We start from the raw sequence: 19,257 nt of genomic DNA, 5'->3' as shown, positions 1-19,257 counted from the left end.
TCGGGTTTTTCCATAAGATGTTACAACATTTCCAATTTCCAACAGGCTTTGTCCTGTTGCCAAGAAACTCCCCTCTCCCGCGGGATAGGAACTGATTGCTGTCACCTGGGCAGGAGCCTGCTCTGAGTCATAATATCCAGTACGAGATTAATTCTGCCTGGGAGAGTTGGTACTACCCCTCTGTTTTCTAAGGAATGTAAAGAAAAAGTGGCCTCAGGGCTTCCCTGGTGGCGCAGTGGTTGAGAGTCCGCCTGCCGATGCAGGGGGCACGGGTTCGTGCTCCGGTCCGGGAAGATCCCACATGCCGCAGAGCGGCTGGGCCCCTGAGCCATGGCCGCTGAGCCTGCGCGTCTGGAGCCTGTGCTCGGTGACGAGAGAGGCCACAACAGTGTGAGGCCCGCGTACCGCAAAAAAAAAAAAAAAAAAAAAAGTGGCCTCAAGACTACTGCAGCAAAATTTTATGTCTTTGATTTGGATAAACAAGAGTTGAATACAATTTGAAAGTTAACAAGATTTGAGTGAACAAATGAGAGAACTTCAGTACCTGTATTTCTGATGAGGTAATCCAAAATAACTAATCTTTCAAACTGTGACTGAAATTGTTTTCTAATATTCTCAGTCAAAGGGTCAGCTTCAAATTTCCTAAGCCAATATTCAGCCTCCTTGTAACCTTCAACAAATAACTGAAAGGAACCAATCTATAATTTTAAGAATTATAGTTAGAAAAGAAAATATAAGAACAAAGAGACTACTTTTTAAAGTTCTCAGCAGTATTGTCATAAAATACTTTACATGAACACAATAAGAAAAATCGAAGTTAACACTAATTTAGATAAGCCACATTTATAAAGAAAACTATTTTTATACACTAATTTAAAATAATCACATAAAGAATACATAGCAAATAAAAAATGCTCAATCCTAGACTTTCAAGGAGCATAGCAGCTATTTTAGGATAACTAAAAAACAAAATACACATGTGCCCTTAAGGTGATATTCTCAACAAGAATGCTGCTTTCTAAAAATATTCATTAACATGAAGTTAATTTTGAAGACCAAATTTTACACCTATCCTGGTTATTTATTTAATAATAGTATAATTTTATCTTACTGAAAAAATACTTCAGGATTCTTTTTACAACATAAGATACAGAAAATGACTTTATTTTTATAGAAGAATGAATTCTTTGACTATGTAGCTTAAAGATCCTGTCATAAATTTTAAAGAAGTAACCAATGAATCACAACCTCTATAGTGGTTTTTTTAAAAAGTCCTTTCCTTGAAGATATGTCTGTTTTATAAAGTTTTCTATCGCTAAAATTACTAGTTGTTAACGTTAAACAAGTTTTTAAAGACGGAAATACAAATTTAAATAGCACAGGACACATAGGTAATGGGTAACGTAGCTGGCCTCATAAATATTTACAAACAAATCACTACAAAGAACCTATTTAGGACTCCACGCTTTCACTGCCGAGGGCCCAGGCTGGCTCCCTGGTCCAGGAACTAAGATCCCACATGCTGGGCGGTGCAGCCAAAAAAAAGAAATCTATCACTTATCTTAACACTTTATGTTCTTGTTGGCATGAAATTTTAATGATTTCCTAAATGTTTTCTCTAAAGCACTCATAATGAAGTCCTAGTAGTCATAAATACAGAAATAATATCCTTCTTTAGTCACACCTATTTCAGCATATGCAAGGAGTAACAGGCCTTGTAAATTTTTTCAAAACTTCCTGCTTACTTGGAGTACAATACTAAAGACAAGTTAGGATAACCATGCATTTCTACTCAAATTCTTTTATATAGATAAATGCATAGCAACAACAAAACAACAAAATTGCAGGTTAAATATAATTTAAAAATAATAATAATAAAGCCTACTGCTTTTTTCTAGAATGTTTTTCCCATTAACCCTCCCTACCCTTGCTTAGCTAGTTGCTAATCATCCCTTAGGTTTATTTAAAAGTGATAAGAAAAAACAAAATCTAGTATGTATTGAGTAAACTCGGCTACTATCGTTTACTATGTGCCAGGTACTGTATCAAGTACTTGACATATATTTTTCCATTTTATTCTCACAACCCTAAGAGGTAGTTTTTTATTAGCCTCGTTTTACAGAAACTGGGGCTTGGAGAGTAAGGGACTTGCCCAAGGTCTCAGAGCTAACTGGTGGAGAGGGTTGGAATAAAACCTAGGTCTAATTCTCAGCCTGCACTTTCAGCCATTACTTTATAAAGCCTTAGGTGCAGCCTCCTCTTGGCAATTCCCTAGCCCTCCAAAGTGGGTTAAATATCCCTCCTCTACCCTCTCTGAGCTCCCTGCACTTAACCATCCTCAACAGCTTTATCACATTGCGTTGAGACTGCTTGTTACTATAAGCTGTTGAAGATGAGAAAACCGGTTTTACTAATATATATCCACAGTCCACAGCACAGTGCCTAGCGCACAGAGCTCAGGTAATATGTGATGAACTTCGCCCCAAATAAAGCGCATCGCAGTAACTTACCTTAGGAGGAAGTCCTATCCGATGAAATTTTCTACCTACTTTTGGCACTTTCTCTAAAGCATACTTTTTGCCTCTAGATTTTGCACGGTCAATTGCACTGTAGTTAAATGTCTCACTGACGAGCCAAACCACCTAGAGATATACAGTTAAAAAAAATGGCTATTAGAATTTGCATTATAGTATTTCTATGCACATACACCATGGAACTCACTCTAATGCTGTAAATTAGCAAAGTTTAACACTATACTAAATGCTCCTGAGAATCTAAAATAGAAAGGCTAAGGGATTTGGCAAAGTTGGTTAAATGGCACACATGTATTTCTTTCTGAGAGAGGCAGCTAAAATTGGCCAGTGGAAGAAAGAAGTAATAGTCTTGAAATGTAGAATTAGGAATGAACATTTCCAGTAGAACTTCAAGTAAAAATGTATAAAGGTCAGAAAGATAGCAGTCTTCTGAGCATATCAGTTATCTCTACCTTCAAAAGAATTTCTAGATTTTTTTCTGCTTTCTAAATGCTAGTTCTTTCTCCTCTTTTCGTCAGCATCATCTCAGCTCACCTGAGCAAGAGATACTCCCTTGGATACTTTGTGGATCTACACTAGAATCAATTTACTAGTCATTTGTGACTCTGGATTACAAAAAAAGGGGCTCAACTTTAGGCTCTGGCATGACGAATAATACTAAAGTGTTCACAGAGAAGTGGGCTGTAAATGAGAAGTACATGATTAAAAACAATTTCTGCTTTACCCTTGTTTTTGGTACAATGCCCAGATGAAGCTTTTCATCCACAAGGGAGGCACCAGCTTCGGAAAGGTATCCCTGATTAGGAAGCAGGCAGCCTCTGCCAAAGCAGCAAGGGCAGCAGACCTTATGAACGTATTTGGTCCATTTTGGATTCAGGTGACCATAAGGCTCTTCCGATTTGGGTTTAAACACACCAATAATGTTCTATAGGGGAAAACAAAAGTAGAAATTTTATTAGACTTTTAAGACAGAGAGATCATAATCCATAAAACGCATTCTGATCATTTTCTACTTCTTCCCACCACAAATTTGGGCATCACTCTTAACTATTAAGAGGTTTAATACCAATAACAGTTTTATACGCATTCTCATTCAACAATCTAAAATCAATAATCCTTTGGGCTAATGGTTTTCAAACCGTGCTCTGAGAAATTCTAGGGAAGGTGAGAGAAGAGGGGAGGGCAGGGCTCTAAGACCCCATCCACTGATTTCACCCATTTTATGTACTGGACTTCCTAGTTAAGAAGGGGTTCCACTGATTTTAAAATGTTTGAAAACCACTGACCTAGGTCAAACAGTGTTATTATTCAATATCTATTAAATACCCCAATTCTATGTTTATTTATTGTCTACTTTCCCAGTAGATGTGTATTCTAAAAGGGCAGGCACTTTCTCTGTTAGGGCTATATCCTAAGTACTGTGTACCTGGTACACAGTAGACATTCAAGTATCTGTTAAATGAATAAATCCAATGACAAAAAGTCATCTCTAAGATACAAAGGAAATGATAGGATATAGTGACATCTATGCTGTCAGATTCTCCTACCTTAAATTTTTTTTCAGTTATTTCTTTATGAACCGATTTTTAAATAAATTCTCTCCTCTTAAAAAAAATTGCTCATGTATGTCTAAAAGTCTATAATCATTATTACTGGTCTGATAAAATACATTAATATTAAATTTAGAAGCTGAATTATCCTTAGACAAGAAATAAAAATCTTACTATAAGTATATAACTGTTTTATAATGCAATAAAGTCTGAGTCACTAATAAAAAAGTCAAGAACAAATTAAGAAATCAAGCTTGGAATAAAGACAGAGAGATTGACATTACCTACATATATATATTTAAATCTCAAAAAAGCCTATGTTTTAAAATATAACTTCAGTCTTTGCAAAAAATATTTGGGTGGAATTATAATCTTTTTTCCTCCTGAAAAAGAGAACTGCTGGCTATGCATCACTCAGAAAGCTTTTAGAAATAATACAGATTTTTGAAAAATTCTAGACTAAGTGGAACAAAGTCCCATATCAACTTCTCTTTTCTGCCTTAGAATTATACTTTGGTTCATTTCACTTTGTCACATTCCAACGCCTTCAAACTTCAGACTGCCCAGGCTCCTTCTCTGGTACAATGCTGGAAAAAATATTCTGAGGGTAAAATAAAACTCTGCTTGGTTACTGTACGGTAAGGACTTGTGAATATAAACCCAACGAATCTACAGCTAAATGTGAATATTCAATAAATACTTGAAACCGAATATTAAAATAATAAAACAGGGGCTTCCCTGGTGGCGCAGTGGTTGAGAGTCCGCCTGCCGATGCAGGGGACACGGGTTTGTGCCCCGGTCTGGGAAGATCCCACATGCCGCGGAGCGGCTAGGCTCGTGAGCCATGGCCACTGAGCCTGCGCGTCCGGAGCCTGTGCTCCGCAACAGGAGAGGCCACAACAGTGAGAGGCCCGCGTACCGCAAAAAAATAAATAAATAAAATAATAATAATAATACAGAAAACTATGGCTTAAAATGAATAGCTCAATTTTTAAGCAGTAGAGTGCTTTAGTTAATAGTAAACTGACCTTTATTTCTGAAAAGAAGGTGTAATCAGATTTATTAGGAAAATATCTTCAGAAACTCACAATGACTTCACATTTAAATTAGTGTTTTCCAAAATGTCTGTTATATATAGTAGGTCTGTGAAATTCTCACCCTCTTAGGATCCTTCACGAAGTAACTTCCACTTGAACCTTGAGAGATTCTTTCTGGATAAACTCCAAATTCTATTGCTTGTTCTGCTTTCAATATAACATCAGCAAATTCTGGATCATCCAAGAATGTATTCAACTCTGAAGAACCAACAATTATTGCATTAAGAAAAATCAATGTTAAATAGAATGCTAAGAAGAAGAAAGACCAGCTCTGAGAATGCTCACAATATGGACCTGTAATACTGGATTAGATTATTAGCACTAAAACATTTAGGTACAGAAAAATGTAATTAAGTATTGTTTGGGCTGGTTTGATGCTTTTTTTTTTTCCTCTAACCCCACTTCAAGCTATGACACGTGATAAACAAGATCTCCTATACTGAAATAATCACGCTAATGCCTTGTGTTAACTTGAACTCCTCCCTCCCAGTGTTTTTGTTCTTCATCCCACCTCAGCCTCCGACAGCAGTCATACCTCAGATCTGTCATCACTAATACCTGCAATCTCTCCCTACTTTTCACTTTAGGCATCTTTTATTTTTCCTAGTTCACTCCCTCTGGCACCCTGAGTCCAGAAATTCTTCCATCCCACTAGGACGTTCAAAGCACCGATCTACCATATACTGTTCAAGGGTCTTCACCCACTTTGTGTCCCTACTTCCCTCCTTGGCCAGCATAAATTATGGTTAATCATCAAAAAATCACTCTCTTCCTCCCACCCCTCATCATGGTTACCTGGAAAAATCCCAATCCTGGATAAACCCAACTGTCTGCCTATGACTATGCCTATGCCTGGACAGCTAAACTTGACTAGATAAACACAATGCCTGGTGTCTCCCCTTAAATTCATCACCACAGTCCTCAGGTGGGCCCTTCATGTTGCCATGGGAGCATACTACATTCCTGTTAAAGACTCAAAGCTTGTGTCCCTCAAAACACTCAAAGCCTTAACCCCTAATGTGATCATACAGGGAGTGGGGTCTTTGGTAGGTAATTAGGTTTAGATGAGGGTGGGGACCCCATGATGGGATTAGGCCATGTGAGGACACAGTGAGAAGGTTGCCATCTGCAAGCCAAGGAGAGAGCCCTTAGCAAGAACCTGATCATGCTGGCACCCTGATCTCGGATTTCCCAGCCTCCAGAACTGTGAGAAATAAATATCTGTTGTTTAAGCCACTCCAGCTAGGGTATGTCATTATAACGGCCTAAACTAGGATGACTCCCCTAATACACAGACTCTCCCACTCTTCTGGACAACTATCTCATACCCTCCCCTCTCCTCAAATTCCCAACACCTCTTTCCTCTCAGCAGATGATCTTCCTATTTCAAGGAGAAAAGAGAAGCAAGCAGAAAAAACTATCATCAGCCCTCAGCACCGTATCTACCCATCCACAACCTCTGCCTCCCGCCTATTACTATAGATGGATGATCCAAGCCCTAAGATCAACTCCTCCACTTTGTATACTCGACCTCTCTCTTCCTGACTACTCCAGGACATTTCTTCTGCAATTCTTTCCTGTATCAATATTTCCCTCTCTATTGGATCATTTTTACCACCATACAAAGCATGGTGTAATTTTTCTCATCTTAAATCTCTCTTAGCCTACAAAGTCCCCCTAGACACCCCCCCCATTTCTTTGCTCCCTTTTATAGCAGAAGACTTCTATAATTATATTTACCATCTCCAATTTTTCTTCTCCCACTCTCTTCTGAACCCATTTCAATCACGCTTCTGACCTGACCACTCCATTGATATAATTTTTGTCAGGGTCCACAGTAACATCCACATTGCTAAACCCAACCTCAGAACTGATCTTCCTTGACCAACACCATCATTTCACCCTGTCGATCACTCCCTCCTCCTGAAAACACTTTCTTCACTTGGCTTCCAAGACGCCACTTCTCCAAGTCGTCCTTCCATTTCATTAGTTCCTCTTTTTCAGTCTTCTGTGGGCTCATTTTCATCTCCCTGATCACTTAACTTTGGAATGCCCAGGTTCAGTTCATGGCCCTCTTCTCTCCCTCATCAGCACTGATGGCTCCCTGATTTATATCTCAAGCCTGGACTTCTGCCCTGAACCCCAGACTATTATACTCAGCTTCTCCATTTGGATGTTTAGTAGACAGTTCAAACTTCACTGCCTCAAACTCAATTCTTCATTTCCTCTCAACTGCTTCACTCCCAGTATTCCCTGTGTTAGTTACTGGCAACTCCAAATCTTCTAGGCGCTCTTGCAAAAAACCTTGGAATCCATGATCTCACACCCTCACCCCCCCACAGCCAACAGCAAGCTGTGTAGCTCTACCTTAAATGAATATCCAGAACTTAACCACCTCTTACCACCTCCATTCCTTCCATGTGATTCAAGTCACTATCAACTCTAGCCTAGATTGTTACAAGAGTCTCCTAACTGATCTCTCTACACTCAACAGTGAAGGTATGGTAATCCTTTTCAAACGTAAGTCAGGGAATTCCCTGGTGGTCCAGTGGTTAGGACTCAGCACTTTCACTCACAGGGCCGCCCAGTGGTTCTCCATCTCACTTGAAGAAAAACTCTAAGTTCTTATATTGGCCCCCAAGACCCTACCCAATCTCCCCTAACCTCCACTTTATTTTTCTGGTTAGCACTTATCACCTGACATATTATATAACTTATTTATTTTGTGAGCTCCAAGAAGACAAGGATTCTCTCACTGCTATATACCCAGAACTTTTATAGTTCCTGGAACATAAAAGGCATTCAATAAACACTTGCAGAGTTAATCATTTAAAGTGGTAGAGAAGCCAAAAATTATTCACATTTTACTCTGAAAGGCATTTAAGTGCTATTACACATCAATCTTATGAAAATTCAAACTATAAACTTTCCTTAATTTAAAATTTTCCTTAATTCAGACATAAATAAAACAATTATTTACTAATTTTTAAAAGTTTATGCTGAGAAAAATACTACAAAAAGGGCCCTTGGGCATATTTAACCTACTTAAAAGAATAAATAATCCAAGTACCTTAGTCATGTGTATACAATTGATATACTATTTCCAGATCTATTCCATGAAAATTCTTAAGAATGAAGGGAGAAACTTTGTCTTTCTTGTTCACTGTGCATCCCTAGCCCCTGGAAGAGGGATTGGCATTCAGTGGGTTCTTCATAAGCATTTAAATGAATAAATGAAGTATTATTTGTGTGGCAGAATATGCCAATAATAATTATCATTAGTCAAATGATATTTCTTCTAGATCAGGGCTCTTAACAAGAAAGAACTTGAAAAGCTATTTATTTCAACTTTGCTCACAGTACTGATGTACTTTTCATAATACATCACCAGCAGGTGGTCTCTGGACCAATGTTTAAACACTTTCAAAGACAGATCACTCCTTTTTCCATACTTTTTGTGTTTGTTTGAAAACAAATATAAACTTCTTTCTTTTTCAGAAATAGGTTTCCTGTAGTTTCACCCAATGTCCCAGACCTGCCATCTGGAGCAAAACAAAAGTCTACTTACTCCTCTCTTCCCAGGGATAGCCCTTCAAATAGCTGAAGATCATTTCATGCTCCCCTAAGTCTCCTCTATTCTCCGCCTCCTTCCATATGGAAGTATTTTCAGGCTTTTCAGCATCCGAGTTGCCCTCCTGTTTCATGCTTCAGTTTTCAATGTGCCACTTTAAAATATGGTCTCCAGAATCAAGCAACCCATTGCAGAGAATAGAGATATCTCTCAGTCTTGACACTATACCAAAATAAGAAGCACTCAAGTATTACAATCGTTGTTTAGGAGTCCTGTCATACTAATTCATGTTGAAATGGCTAAACTCTTGGACCCCTTTTGGTCTCTCCCATCCTGTACTTGAGCAATTCTTTTGGAAACTATGTGCAGACTTTGACATTACTATTAGATGTTATCAAATTGCTTTATGGGTTAAGCTTTATGAATTCATCATAGAACCTGCCTTTGTTACTCTCATGGAGCCCAGGATCATACTCTGAATACTTAATAATTCAGCTTCAACCAAAATCAGATCAGAACGATTCCTAAAAAATCAGCCTGGATGTTCTCAATCTCTTTTTCTTTAACTTGTCCCTTTAATGAGCAACTCTTTTGGATAAATGAGATTATCTCCCTACATGAAAACTGGCATTCTTTGAAAATGGTCTGGATTTACCATCACAATCCAGAAAGGCACTTAAAAGACAACTGGTCCTACCTAACTACTGCCAGAAAAAAAAAAAAAAAAAAAAAAAGACTATATATCAACTATTCTAAAAATCAAAGTAATTATTTTTTAGTAATTTTTCTGATTCATAACTCACAATTACATTCTACAACTTTCTTCATTTTATTTACCTAAATGTGTATTTAGCAATGAGTTTAACTTGGAGAACACACCCTAAAGTTACACTTCAAGATAAATGTGCCATGGAGATTTGGTTTGAAGGTTTGTTGTCATTGTTTGGTTTGATTTTTAATAGCTGAGGGCTTAATTAGCTATATCTTCTTTAAATTTTGTTCAGTTAAAATTACTTTCTCCCTTTTAAGAAATAAACTATGAGATTTTTATTTGTCCCTGTATCAAAAAATATTCCAATTTTCTGAGGAGCATGTGAGTTCTATCTCTGTATACTCTCTTTGGCACTCCTCCAAGAAGCAGTGGCCTTCTAGTCAAGTTCCAGTCCTATTCAAACTCCACACTTTTCACAAGGCATCCAGCCCACCCTCCGAACCTTTGTCCATGCTGTTCTGATGTATATGCCAAGTTTCCTTTCTATGGCTAATTCTTATCCATCCTTCAACTTCATCTGATCACCTTGCAATGCTATAACAAAATGATCTATGTTCCAGGAGGGCAGAGAGCTTTGTTTTGTCCTGTGATATATGCCAAGTGCTTAAAACTGTACCTGGCACATGGTAAACCCTCAATAAATTTGCGAATTATTTATTAACAAACCCTTAACCACACTTAAGGGTTACAGCTGATCCTCTGATAAGCAGAAATTGAAAATGGATTAAGAGAACCCCTTTTATAACCGCTTATATTTAGTTTTATATAAGTGTGCATGGTAACTTATCAAGCTCTCATTTTAAATAAATAAATCAAAATGAACTCTTCCTCACCTAAGGGTTGGGAATATATCTTACCCATTGGCCAGAATATTTTCTAAAAAGAAAAGTAGCTGGCTCACAAGTTTGGCAATCTGACCCAAACTGGAACCCTCAGGGGTTCCAGTGCTATTCATCCTCAAGTCTCAAATTGGATGCTATTTCCTCTGCTAAATCTTCCCTGGCCCCTAAATCCAGGGTATGGCTCTATGGAAGCCTTGGCTTTCCCCATCCAAGCACATATATCCTCTGTTAGAACTGTTTGTTTTAATTGACTCTTTCCTTCATGAGGTTATAAGGTTGCATGGGGACAAGGCTCGTGACTGGACATCCATTTGATATCTGGCCACCACTGTTTCCCCAAGGCCTCAATTTCCACTGGCACCCCACAGACACTGAAACATTTGCTGAATGATGGATCTCTGCAATAAATGGAAAACGAGAATAAGTGTATTCTAATTATTGGTTGAGGAATAATCTCCAACACACTGCTGCTCACTCCCTTTCAAAAGTTCAGCTTTGGAGGATTGTCAAGATCCACGGGATATCCACTCTTCTAATACCTTCCTCTAAATTAAGCCAGACTATCAGGATCTCGAATCTAGACCCAGCAATACTGATAACACCACCCACTAGAATTACTTCTACTGAAATGAACTTCAGGGAAGTTGTAAGCAACACTCCTGTGAAAGTCATCACTTTTATTACCAAGATATTACTCAGCATATAATCTCTTCTCCAAGAGAATACATGACAGTTTATCCTTGGCCAGTTTTGTTTTGGTTCAAATAACTAGTCTGTTTTAACTTTATGGACAGAGTGATTATGTTTCTCTCAAGTTGGCTGCTCGGTAATCTTAAATATCAAATTTGTGGGCTGCCTGTATCGAGTGTGTGATGTTAATTTTGTGTACTCTTATTCTGGCCCCCATCTTATTTATTTCATTGCTCTTATTTCCCATTCTCATATTTCTTCCTTACTTTTAAATGATTTTATTTTGTTCGTACATTTATAAGCCACCATGAATCATTAAATGGCTTCTAAACACACACTTTCTTTTACTTTAGAAGCTGTTTGCGAATTCTAACACCATTCTCTAATTGCCAGGCTCTCCAACAAAATTGATAAGTGCCTCTGGTTTATATTAACCGGGACCTTCACTTCACCTCTCTGTGCTTCCTTAAAATGAAAATAAATAAAAAATAGTGCTCACATCCATAGGGTTCGTTATAAATTAATATATGTGAAGCACATAGAACTATGCCCTCTGCACGTACTAACTGTTTTGTGGGTATTAACTATTATCATCTTTACTACTATTCAACTCACTGATTAAAATGACAACTGGAACAAGGAATGCCACTAATCCTTTTGACATTGATCCAACCACACTATGTTTATGCAGGTTCTAGACTTTGTCACATGTCTTGTTCAAGTAAAGATAACAGACATATGACATTCTTCCACTGGGTAAAGTACATAAAGCTCCTGCTTACATAAAATAGTTAAGCATCATAAATGTTAATATTAATCTAAAGGCAAGAATATCTTGGAACTAGAGAGGTGGCTTCATGGAAATTGGATGGTAAAGGACAAAGCAAGTTAATGGACTCAAAAAATAACTAAACTTAATCATCTAGTTAAATTAATCATGAACTTTCTAGAAGAATGGTTTGAAATTTTAAAAATAGTTTTTACAGTTCAAAACTGTTTTTAAATCCATTAAAAATAAGACCTCCATAATAAGTAAACAAAAGTTAACAATTATTTTATAACACTTGGGGATCTACAGCAAAATGGAAAAACTGTAGGACATGAAAAAACTAGGTTCAGTCTGGCTTTTCCACTTCCTGGACCTTGACCTTGGCTTACCTCTGAAGTTCTATCAACTACTAGTTATTACAGTTTTCATTCATTTTCAGTCTTCACACTCAGGATGGGGGTAAATAACTAACTTGCTGTGATATTGTGAGAATTAATGAAATATACAAAAAAAAAGATCTTAGCAAACTGTAAACTGTGATATAAGTAAGTTACTGCCATTCAAAAGGTTGGAATTCTCTTTAATAATCCATTTGTATTCAAATATTATACTCTATCTCCACTTTGACTTTCTCTAGCCTTAATATCATTTGTTTACAAAACCTCACCTTCATAGAATAAATGCATTTTTAAGGTTTTAGGCTCTTTTAAAATCTAGCTACACAGGTAACTTTGGGTAGAAAAAGGCAAGCTAGCCGCACAAATCTTAGTTACTTCACAGACCAGTTTCTAGGTAATATACACCCATATTATCAATGTAGCTGGGTGAATGTGGATCCATTTGTGATTTGATTGCAAATGCATATTTGTTTGTTCTGTTAAATGTTGTACTGTCAATGCATCCCAAAGCTAACATAAGGGTAGCTAGCCGATCTGTATATTAGACAGGTGTGTTAAAGCTTTATTCATTAAAGTCTGCTTCCCTTGGGCTGCTCTGATTTATTTACTCTAGAATATTTGACCATAAATTCAACTACAACTAGAATAACCTACTCTATCCAGAATTCTTTAAATCGTAGAAGCCCCATTACTGTACTAATAGCAGGATATGTAAAATCTAACCACTCCAGAAAAACTTAAGCAGCATTAATGAAAACTACATTTTCTGTGCCTTTTCTTTAAGCTCACAGGTGGAATGAAACTCCAGGCACAATGCACACATCTCATCATTTAAACCATCCTTACTACCAGCAAGTAGGTGTTATCATGGCCATTTTACAAACTAGCCTGTCTCAGCTCTACCTAGGACTCTTACAAGCCTATTCTATTTTACTATCAAATTAGCCTTATTCGACTCGATCATGGCAAAAAATTCGATTTATTAATAAATATCAATGCCTGCAGTCACATACCTTTCAACATTATTTCAATTATCCTCTCTTTCACCTGAGGCTGTCAGTCTGCTTAACAGTGAAAAATTTTTTTCTTTTTTTTTTAAAGTATAAAAATAGAAATGACTCAAGAAAGGAAACTTTGCAAGAGAGAGAGCAGGTACAGAAATTCAACTGCTTCTGCGCCCTCTGGCTAATGTTACAGTAACAATATTTAACTTCAAAAGTTTTTGAAACGTGTCCTAGTGGCAACCGGATATTCTTGCTCTCTATCTCTCGGCTGTCATCCACCTTGCAAGTTCACCAACTTTCCTGGTAGCTCAGGGTTCTTAACCCCAAACTCAAGTCCAAACTTGACCAAACAACTTACGTCATTTTACAGTGTTAACTTTTCCAAAAGTTTAGGTTCACTCTTAGGGGAGGCCTCAAGGATCAGTGTTTAATGACAACCCCGGGCCTCAGGTGAAGCAGCCTATAGCCCCTGGAAAAGGTGCGAGTAAACGGGGGAGCAGGAAACAAAGGCGAGGTGTCCAAGGTGTGCCCAGCGGCTGACCCCTCGGCCTGTGCGCCGGACCTCATGCCCGGCGAAGAGCCTTTCCTACTAGGCAAGGGCTAGCGGGAGACAGCGAAAGAAGCCGGGGGTAGGGACCCAAGGAGGGGCTTGAATGGGGGGCTGAGCGGCGGCGGCGACAGGCGCACTGGCAGGGCGCCGGGGAAGGGAAAAGCCAGATCGCACCTGAACCCACGGGGTGGTTCCGGTCCAGGTTGGTGGGCGAGCTCCGCAGGCACCCCAAACTCAGGGAAGAGAAGAAAGACGCATCCCTGGGCAGCAGCAGCAGTTCCCGGTCACTGGCCTGGTTAGGGGAGGCCGCGCCCTCCTCCCCGACAGCTTTCTCCAGCCGCACGGCGCCCCCCGGAGCGCCCTTCTGCGGCTGGGCCCAGGCGATCCGCGGCAGCAGCGGCTCCCGCTCCTCGTCCTCCTCATCCTCCTCCTCCAGGCTCCCGCCGCCCGCGGACGCCTGCCGCCCGGGCTCGGAGGGCTCCGCCATGGCCTCCCTCTGTGCCTTCCGCGCTGAGACCGGCTCAGAGAGGCGAGGCGTCCGGATCTGGCCTCGGCATCGCGGGGAACCGGCGCCGCTGGGTCTGACCGAAAGCACCTCTCTAGCGTGTGGTCCCGCTCGGCGCCCGCCCGGCAGTTGCCCCGCCCGGCCGCCGGCCGAGCTCCACCTCGCGCCCGTCCCGCGCCTGCGCGGAAGGGCCGGGGCGGCTGAGATGGCGGGGCGGGGGGAGCGCGGGGCGCGGGGCGGTGCCGCCACTTGCCTACTAGGGGCCGGGAAGACGCCGGGAGGGGCTGACTTTACTCCTCGTTGAGCGAAGGGGTCGAAGTTAACTTACTTCTGCAGAGGTGCCCCTCTCCAGCCCCAATCGGCCTCTCCCTCCCCTGCAGAATTCTCATAGAGTTTACCACAATCTATACCTGTATATTTCTTTGTATGACCATGTAACATGTTTCCCCCACTAGAAGTCCACGAGAGCCAGGACCTTGTCACTTTTTCAAACATCCCTGATTTTGGTATTTTGCATTTTCTCTTTTTTTTTCTACTGACTAATATGGTCAGAAGTTTATAAAAATTTTAAATTTTTTCAAAAAGCCATCTATGGTTCCATTGATTATTTATTCTCTGGTTTATTGACTTTTGTTCTTTATTATTTCCTTCTTCCTACTTAACTGGAATTTGATTTACTCTTCTAGCTGATTAGAGTAGAAGATTACATTACTGATTCTGGACTTTTCTATTTTTTTCATATAAGCATTTAAAGCTATGCATTTCCCTCTAAGCACTGCATTATCTGCATTTCACAAGTTTTAATATGTTGTGCTTTCATTTTCATTCAGTACAGAGTAGTTTTAAATTTCCCTTATTGTTTCTTCTTTGACTCACTTTTTTGAAGTGTGTTGTTTAATTTCCAAATATTCAGGGGCTTTTCTAGATACTATTTTTAAATTATTATATAGATATATTTTTAGGGAGACTGCGATTGACACATATACACTATTTTTAATTTATTTATTTTTGGCTGTGTGGGGTCTTCGTTGCTGTGCATGGACTTTCTCTAGTTGTGGTGAGCAGGGGCTACTCTTCGTTGCAGTGCATGGGCTTCTCATTGTGTTAGCTTGTCCTGTTGCGGAGCATGGGCTTTAGGCGCGCAGGCTTCAGTAGTTGTGGCACGCGGGCTCAGTAGTTGTGGTGCACTAGTTGCTCCACAGCATGTGGGATGTTCCCGGACCAGGGCTCGAACCTGCATCCCCTGCACTGGGAGGCAGATTCTTAATCACTACACCACCAGGGAAGCCCTAGATATTATTTTTTAATTACAGTATAGTTGACATATGACATTATATTACTTTCAGGTATACAACATAATGATTCAATATTTGTATATATTGCAAAATGATTCCTGGTTATTATTACTGATTTTTAATTTAATTCTGTTGTGGACAGAGAAGAGTCATTAAAATTTCAACCTTCGGGAGTTTATTGAGACTCATTTCATAACCCACCATATTATCTCCCTTGGTGAACATCCCATGTGTGCTTTAAAAAAGAATGTGTATTCTGCAGTTGAGTAGTTATATAACTGTCAATTTTTTTCTATAAATATTAATTCAGTTTGGTATCGATAGTGTTATTCTGATCAACTATATCCTTATGGATTTTTAAATTGAGTTGTTCTATCACTCACTGAAAGGAGACTATTACAATCTGTGAATGTGGATTTGTCTATTTCTTCTTTTAGTTTGATGAGTTTTGCCTTTATGCATTTTGAAGTGTTATTAGGTGCATATATATATATGATTTTTATGTCTTCTGTTAGGCTTTCAAGTCTTCCTGATGATTTAACCCTTTCTTTCTTTCTCCCTTCCTTCCTTCCTTCCTTCCTTCCTTCCTTCCTTCCTTCCTTCCTTTCTTTCTTTCTTTCTTTCTTTCTTTCTTTCTTTCTTTCTTTCTTTCTTTCTTTCTTTCTTTCTTTCTTTCTTTCTTCTCTTTCCTTCTTTCATGAACTGTCCCTCCTTATCTCTCTTAATACTCCTGGCTTGAATTCTATATTGTCTGATAATAATACAACCTCTCCACCTTTCTTATGTTTACTGTTTGCCTGGTAAATCTTTTTCCTTTTCAATCTATTTTTTTTTTTTTTTTTTTTTTTTTTTTTTGGCTATGTTGGGTCTTCCTTGCTGTGAGCAGGCTTTCTCTAGTTGCAGCGAGCAGGGGCTACTCTTTGTTGTGGTGTGCAGGCTTCTCATCATGGTGGCTTCTTTTGTTGCGGAGCACGGGCTCTAGACATGTGGGCTTCAGTAGTCTCAGCACATGGGCTCAGTAGTTGTGGCTTGTGGGCTCTAGAGCACAGGCTCTGTAGTTGTGGCACACGGGCTTAGGTGCTCAGCAGAATGTGGGATCTTCCCGCACCAGGGCTCAAACCTGGGTCCCCTGCATTGGCAGGCAGATGCCTAACCACTGTGCCACCAGGGAAGTCCTATAGTTGGTTCTTGATTAAAAAAAAAAATCCAGTCTGATAATTTCTGCCTTTTAATTGGAGTTTTTAGTCTATTTACATTTAACATAAGATTAATATCATTGGATTTTAAGTCTATTATTATTTGCAATTTGTATTCTATTTGTTTCATCCCTTTTTTGTTCTTTGGTTTCTCCTTTTCTGCTTTCATTTGGGTTAATCAATATTTGTTTATATTTCATCTTTATTCCTTTATTGACCTTCCACTAAACTTCTTTACATTAATTTTTAGTGCTTACTCTAGCATATTCATGCTTGAAGTGTCTCAATGCATGTAGACCTCATATTGTAGTAACTGATGTAAAATGTAAGAACCTTGCAGAAGTGTAGTTCTATTTATCCTCCATTCTTTACATGATTGCTTTCATATACATTAGGCCCACCTATGTTTAAATGCAGTGAACTATTTTTGCCTTAAACAATTACGTCTTTTAAAGAAATTTTTAAAATGTATATTCTTTTCTATTTACCTACATATTTACCATTTCCAGTGCCCTTTATTTCTTCCCATAGATCTGAATTTTCATCTAATATCATTTCCCTTCCCTCTGAATAATTTTTTAAAAGCATTTCTTGTAATGCATAACTTCTAAGTTTTTGTTTCTCTGAAGTCATCTTTCACTATCATTTTCAAAGAATATTTTCTCTGCATATAGAATTCTGGATTGATGTTGCCCCCTACCCCTGCTCCCAGTTTAACTCTTAAAAATATGATTCCATTGTCCTCTAGCTTTTGTTGTTTCTGAATCCTGTCCCTCTACCCACCCACTCAATTTCTACTATGTCATTTTTCCCTAGCTGCCTTTAAGATTTTCTCTTTATCTGGTTTTCAATAGTTTGACCATGATGTTTGTGGTATGAATTTCTTTTTTTATATATCCTGCTTGGGTTTTGCTGGGTTTATTCATTTTTAAAGTTATGTATTCTACCAAATTTGGGGAAATCTGTCATTATTTTTTCAAAAAATTTTCTGCCCCATTCTCTCTTCCCTTTCTTTCTGTGATTCCTATTACATGTATGTTAGGCTCTTTAATATTGTCTTGAAGGCTAGTAGGGCTCTGTCCATTTTTTTAATAGTTTTTATCTCTGTTTTTCAGATTGGATAATTTCTTTTAACCTGTTTTTAAGTTTACCAACCCTTCAGCCATTTCTAAATAGCTGTTAGGACTACCCAGTGAATTTTTTATTTCAAATTTTGTACTTTTCAGTTCTAGAATTTCCATTTGTCTCTCTCTCTCTCTCTCTCTCTTTTTAGAATTTCTATATCTCTGATGACTTTTTCTGTTAATTCATTATTTTGACCATATACTTTTTCATGTCCTTGCATATATGTATAATAACTGTTTAAAACTCTTTTCTAGCCACAATGGAGAATGGTATGGAAGTTTCTTAAAGAAGTAAAAATAGAGTTAGCATATGATTCAGTGATCCAACTCCTGAGCATATATCCAGAGAAAATCATAATTGGAAAGATACATGCACCCCAATGTTCATAGCAGCTCTATTTACAATAGCCAAGACATGGAAGCAACCTAAATGTCCATCAACAGATGAATGAATAAAGAAGATGTGGTATGTGTGTATATATATATATATATATATATATATATGATGGAGTATTACTCAGCCATAAAAAAGAATGAAATAATGCCATTTGCAGAAACATGGATGGACCTAGAATTTATCATCCTAAGTGGAGTAAGTCAGAGAAAGACAAATATAATATGATATCACTTATACGTGGAATCTTAAAAAAATGATACAAAGAACTTATTTACAAAACAGAAATAGACTCACAGACATAGAAAACAAACTTATGGTTACCAAAGGGGAAAGAAAGGGGGTGGGATAAACTGGGAGTTTGGGATTAACATATACACACTACTATATATAAAATAGATAAACAACAAGGACTTACAGTATAGCTCAGGGAGTTATATTCAATATCTTATAATAATCTGTAATAGAAAAGAATCTGAAAAAGAATATATATCACTTTACTGTCAATTAAAAAAAAAAGTCTTTGCTAATTGTTACATCTGAGTCATCTTGGAGTCAGTTTCTACTGACTACCTTTTCTCTGAACCATGAGTCAAACTTTCCTGTTCCTTGGACTCCAAATTGGAAAAGAAGAAGTAAAACTGTCACTGTTTGCAGATGACATGATACTATACATAGAAAATCCTAAAGATGCCACCAGAAAACTACTAGAGCTAATCAATGAATTTGGTAAAGTTGCAGGATACAGAATTAACGCACAGAAATCTCTTGCATTCCTATACACTAGCAACAAAAGATCAGAAAGAGAAATTAGGGAAACAATCCCACTTACCATTGCAATAAAAAGAATAAATTACCTAGGAATAAACCTAACTAAGGAGGCAAAAGACCTGTACTCAGAAAACTATAAATACTGATGAAAGAAATCAAAGATGACACAAATGGAAATGGAGAGATATACCATGT

At 38.3% G+C, this 19,257-nt stretch overlaps 1 protein-coding gene across 7 annotated transcripts in view; it reads right to left on the bottom strand.

Moving 5' to 3' along the window:
• PI4K2B (phosphatidylinositol 4-kinase type 2 beta) overlaps positions 1–14,431 on the bottom strand; it is a 33,251-nt gene extending 18,820 nt beyond the window's left edge. For 6 of the 7 annotated variants that reach the window (XR_010942951.1, XR_010942950.1, XM_067735660.1 and 3 more), the window contains exons 1-5: positions 13,952–14,431; positions 5,243–5,379; positions 3,259–3,459; positions 2,511–2,642; positions 545–698 (exon numbers count right to left, since the gene is read on the bottom strand). Coding sequence is in view for 5 of the 7 variants with exons in the window: in XM_067735660.1 (XP_067591761.1) it covers positions 545–698; positions 2,511–2,642; positions 3,259–3,459; positions 5,243–5,379; positions 13,952–14,264 (937 nt within the window). In the remaining 2 variants the exon portion in view is untranslated. Of the gene's footprint in view, positions 1–544; positions 699–2,510; positions 2,643–3,258; positions 3,460–5,242; positions 5,380–8,749; positions 8,913–13,951 lie in introns of those variants that run through there. The other variant, XM_067735661.1, reaches the window with a different exon arrangement.
• Positions 14,432–19,257: the final 4,826 nt, after the last annotated feature.

The sequence above is a fragment of the Pseudorca crassidens genome, chromosome 4, assembly GCF_039906515.1.
Source record: "Pseudorca crassidens isolate mPseCra1 chromosome 4, mPseCra1.hap1, whole genome shotgun sequence".
In the NCBI taxonomy this organism is placed as follows: Eukaryota; Metazoa; Chordata; class Mammalia; order Artiodactyla; family Delphinidae; genus Pseudorca; species Pseudorca crassidens.
This window is presented reverse-complemented; position numbering and strand designations above follow the sequence as displayed.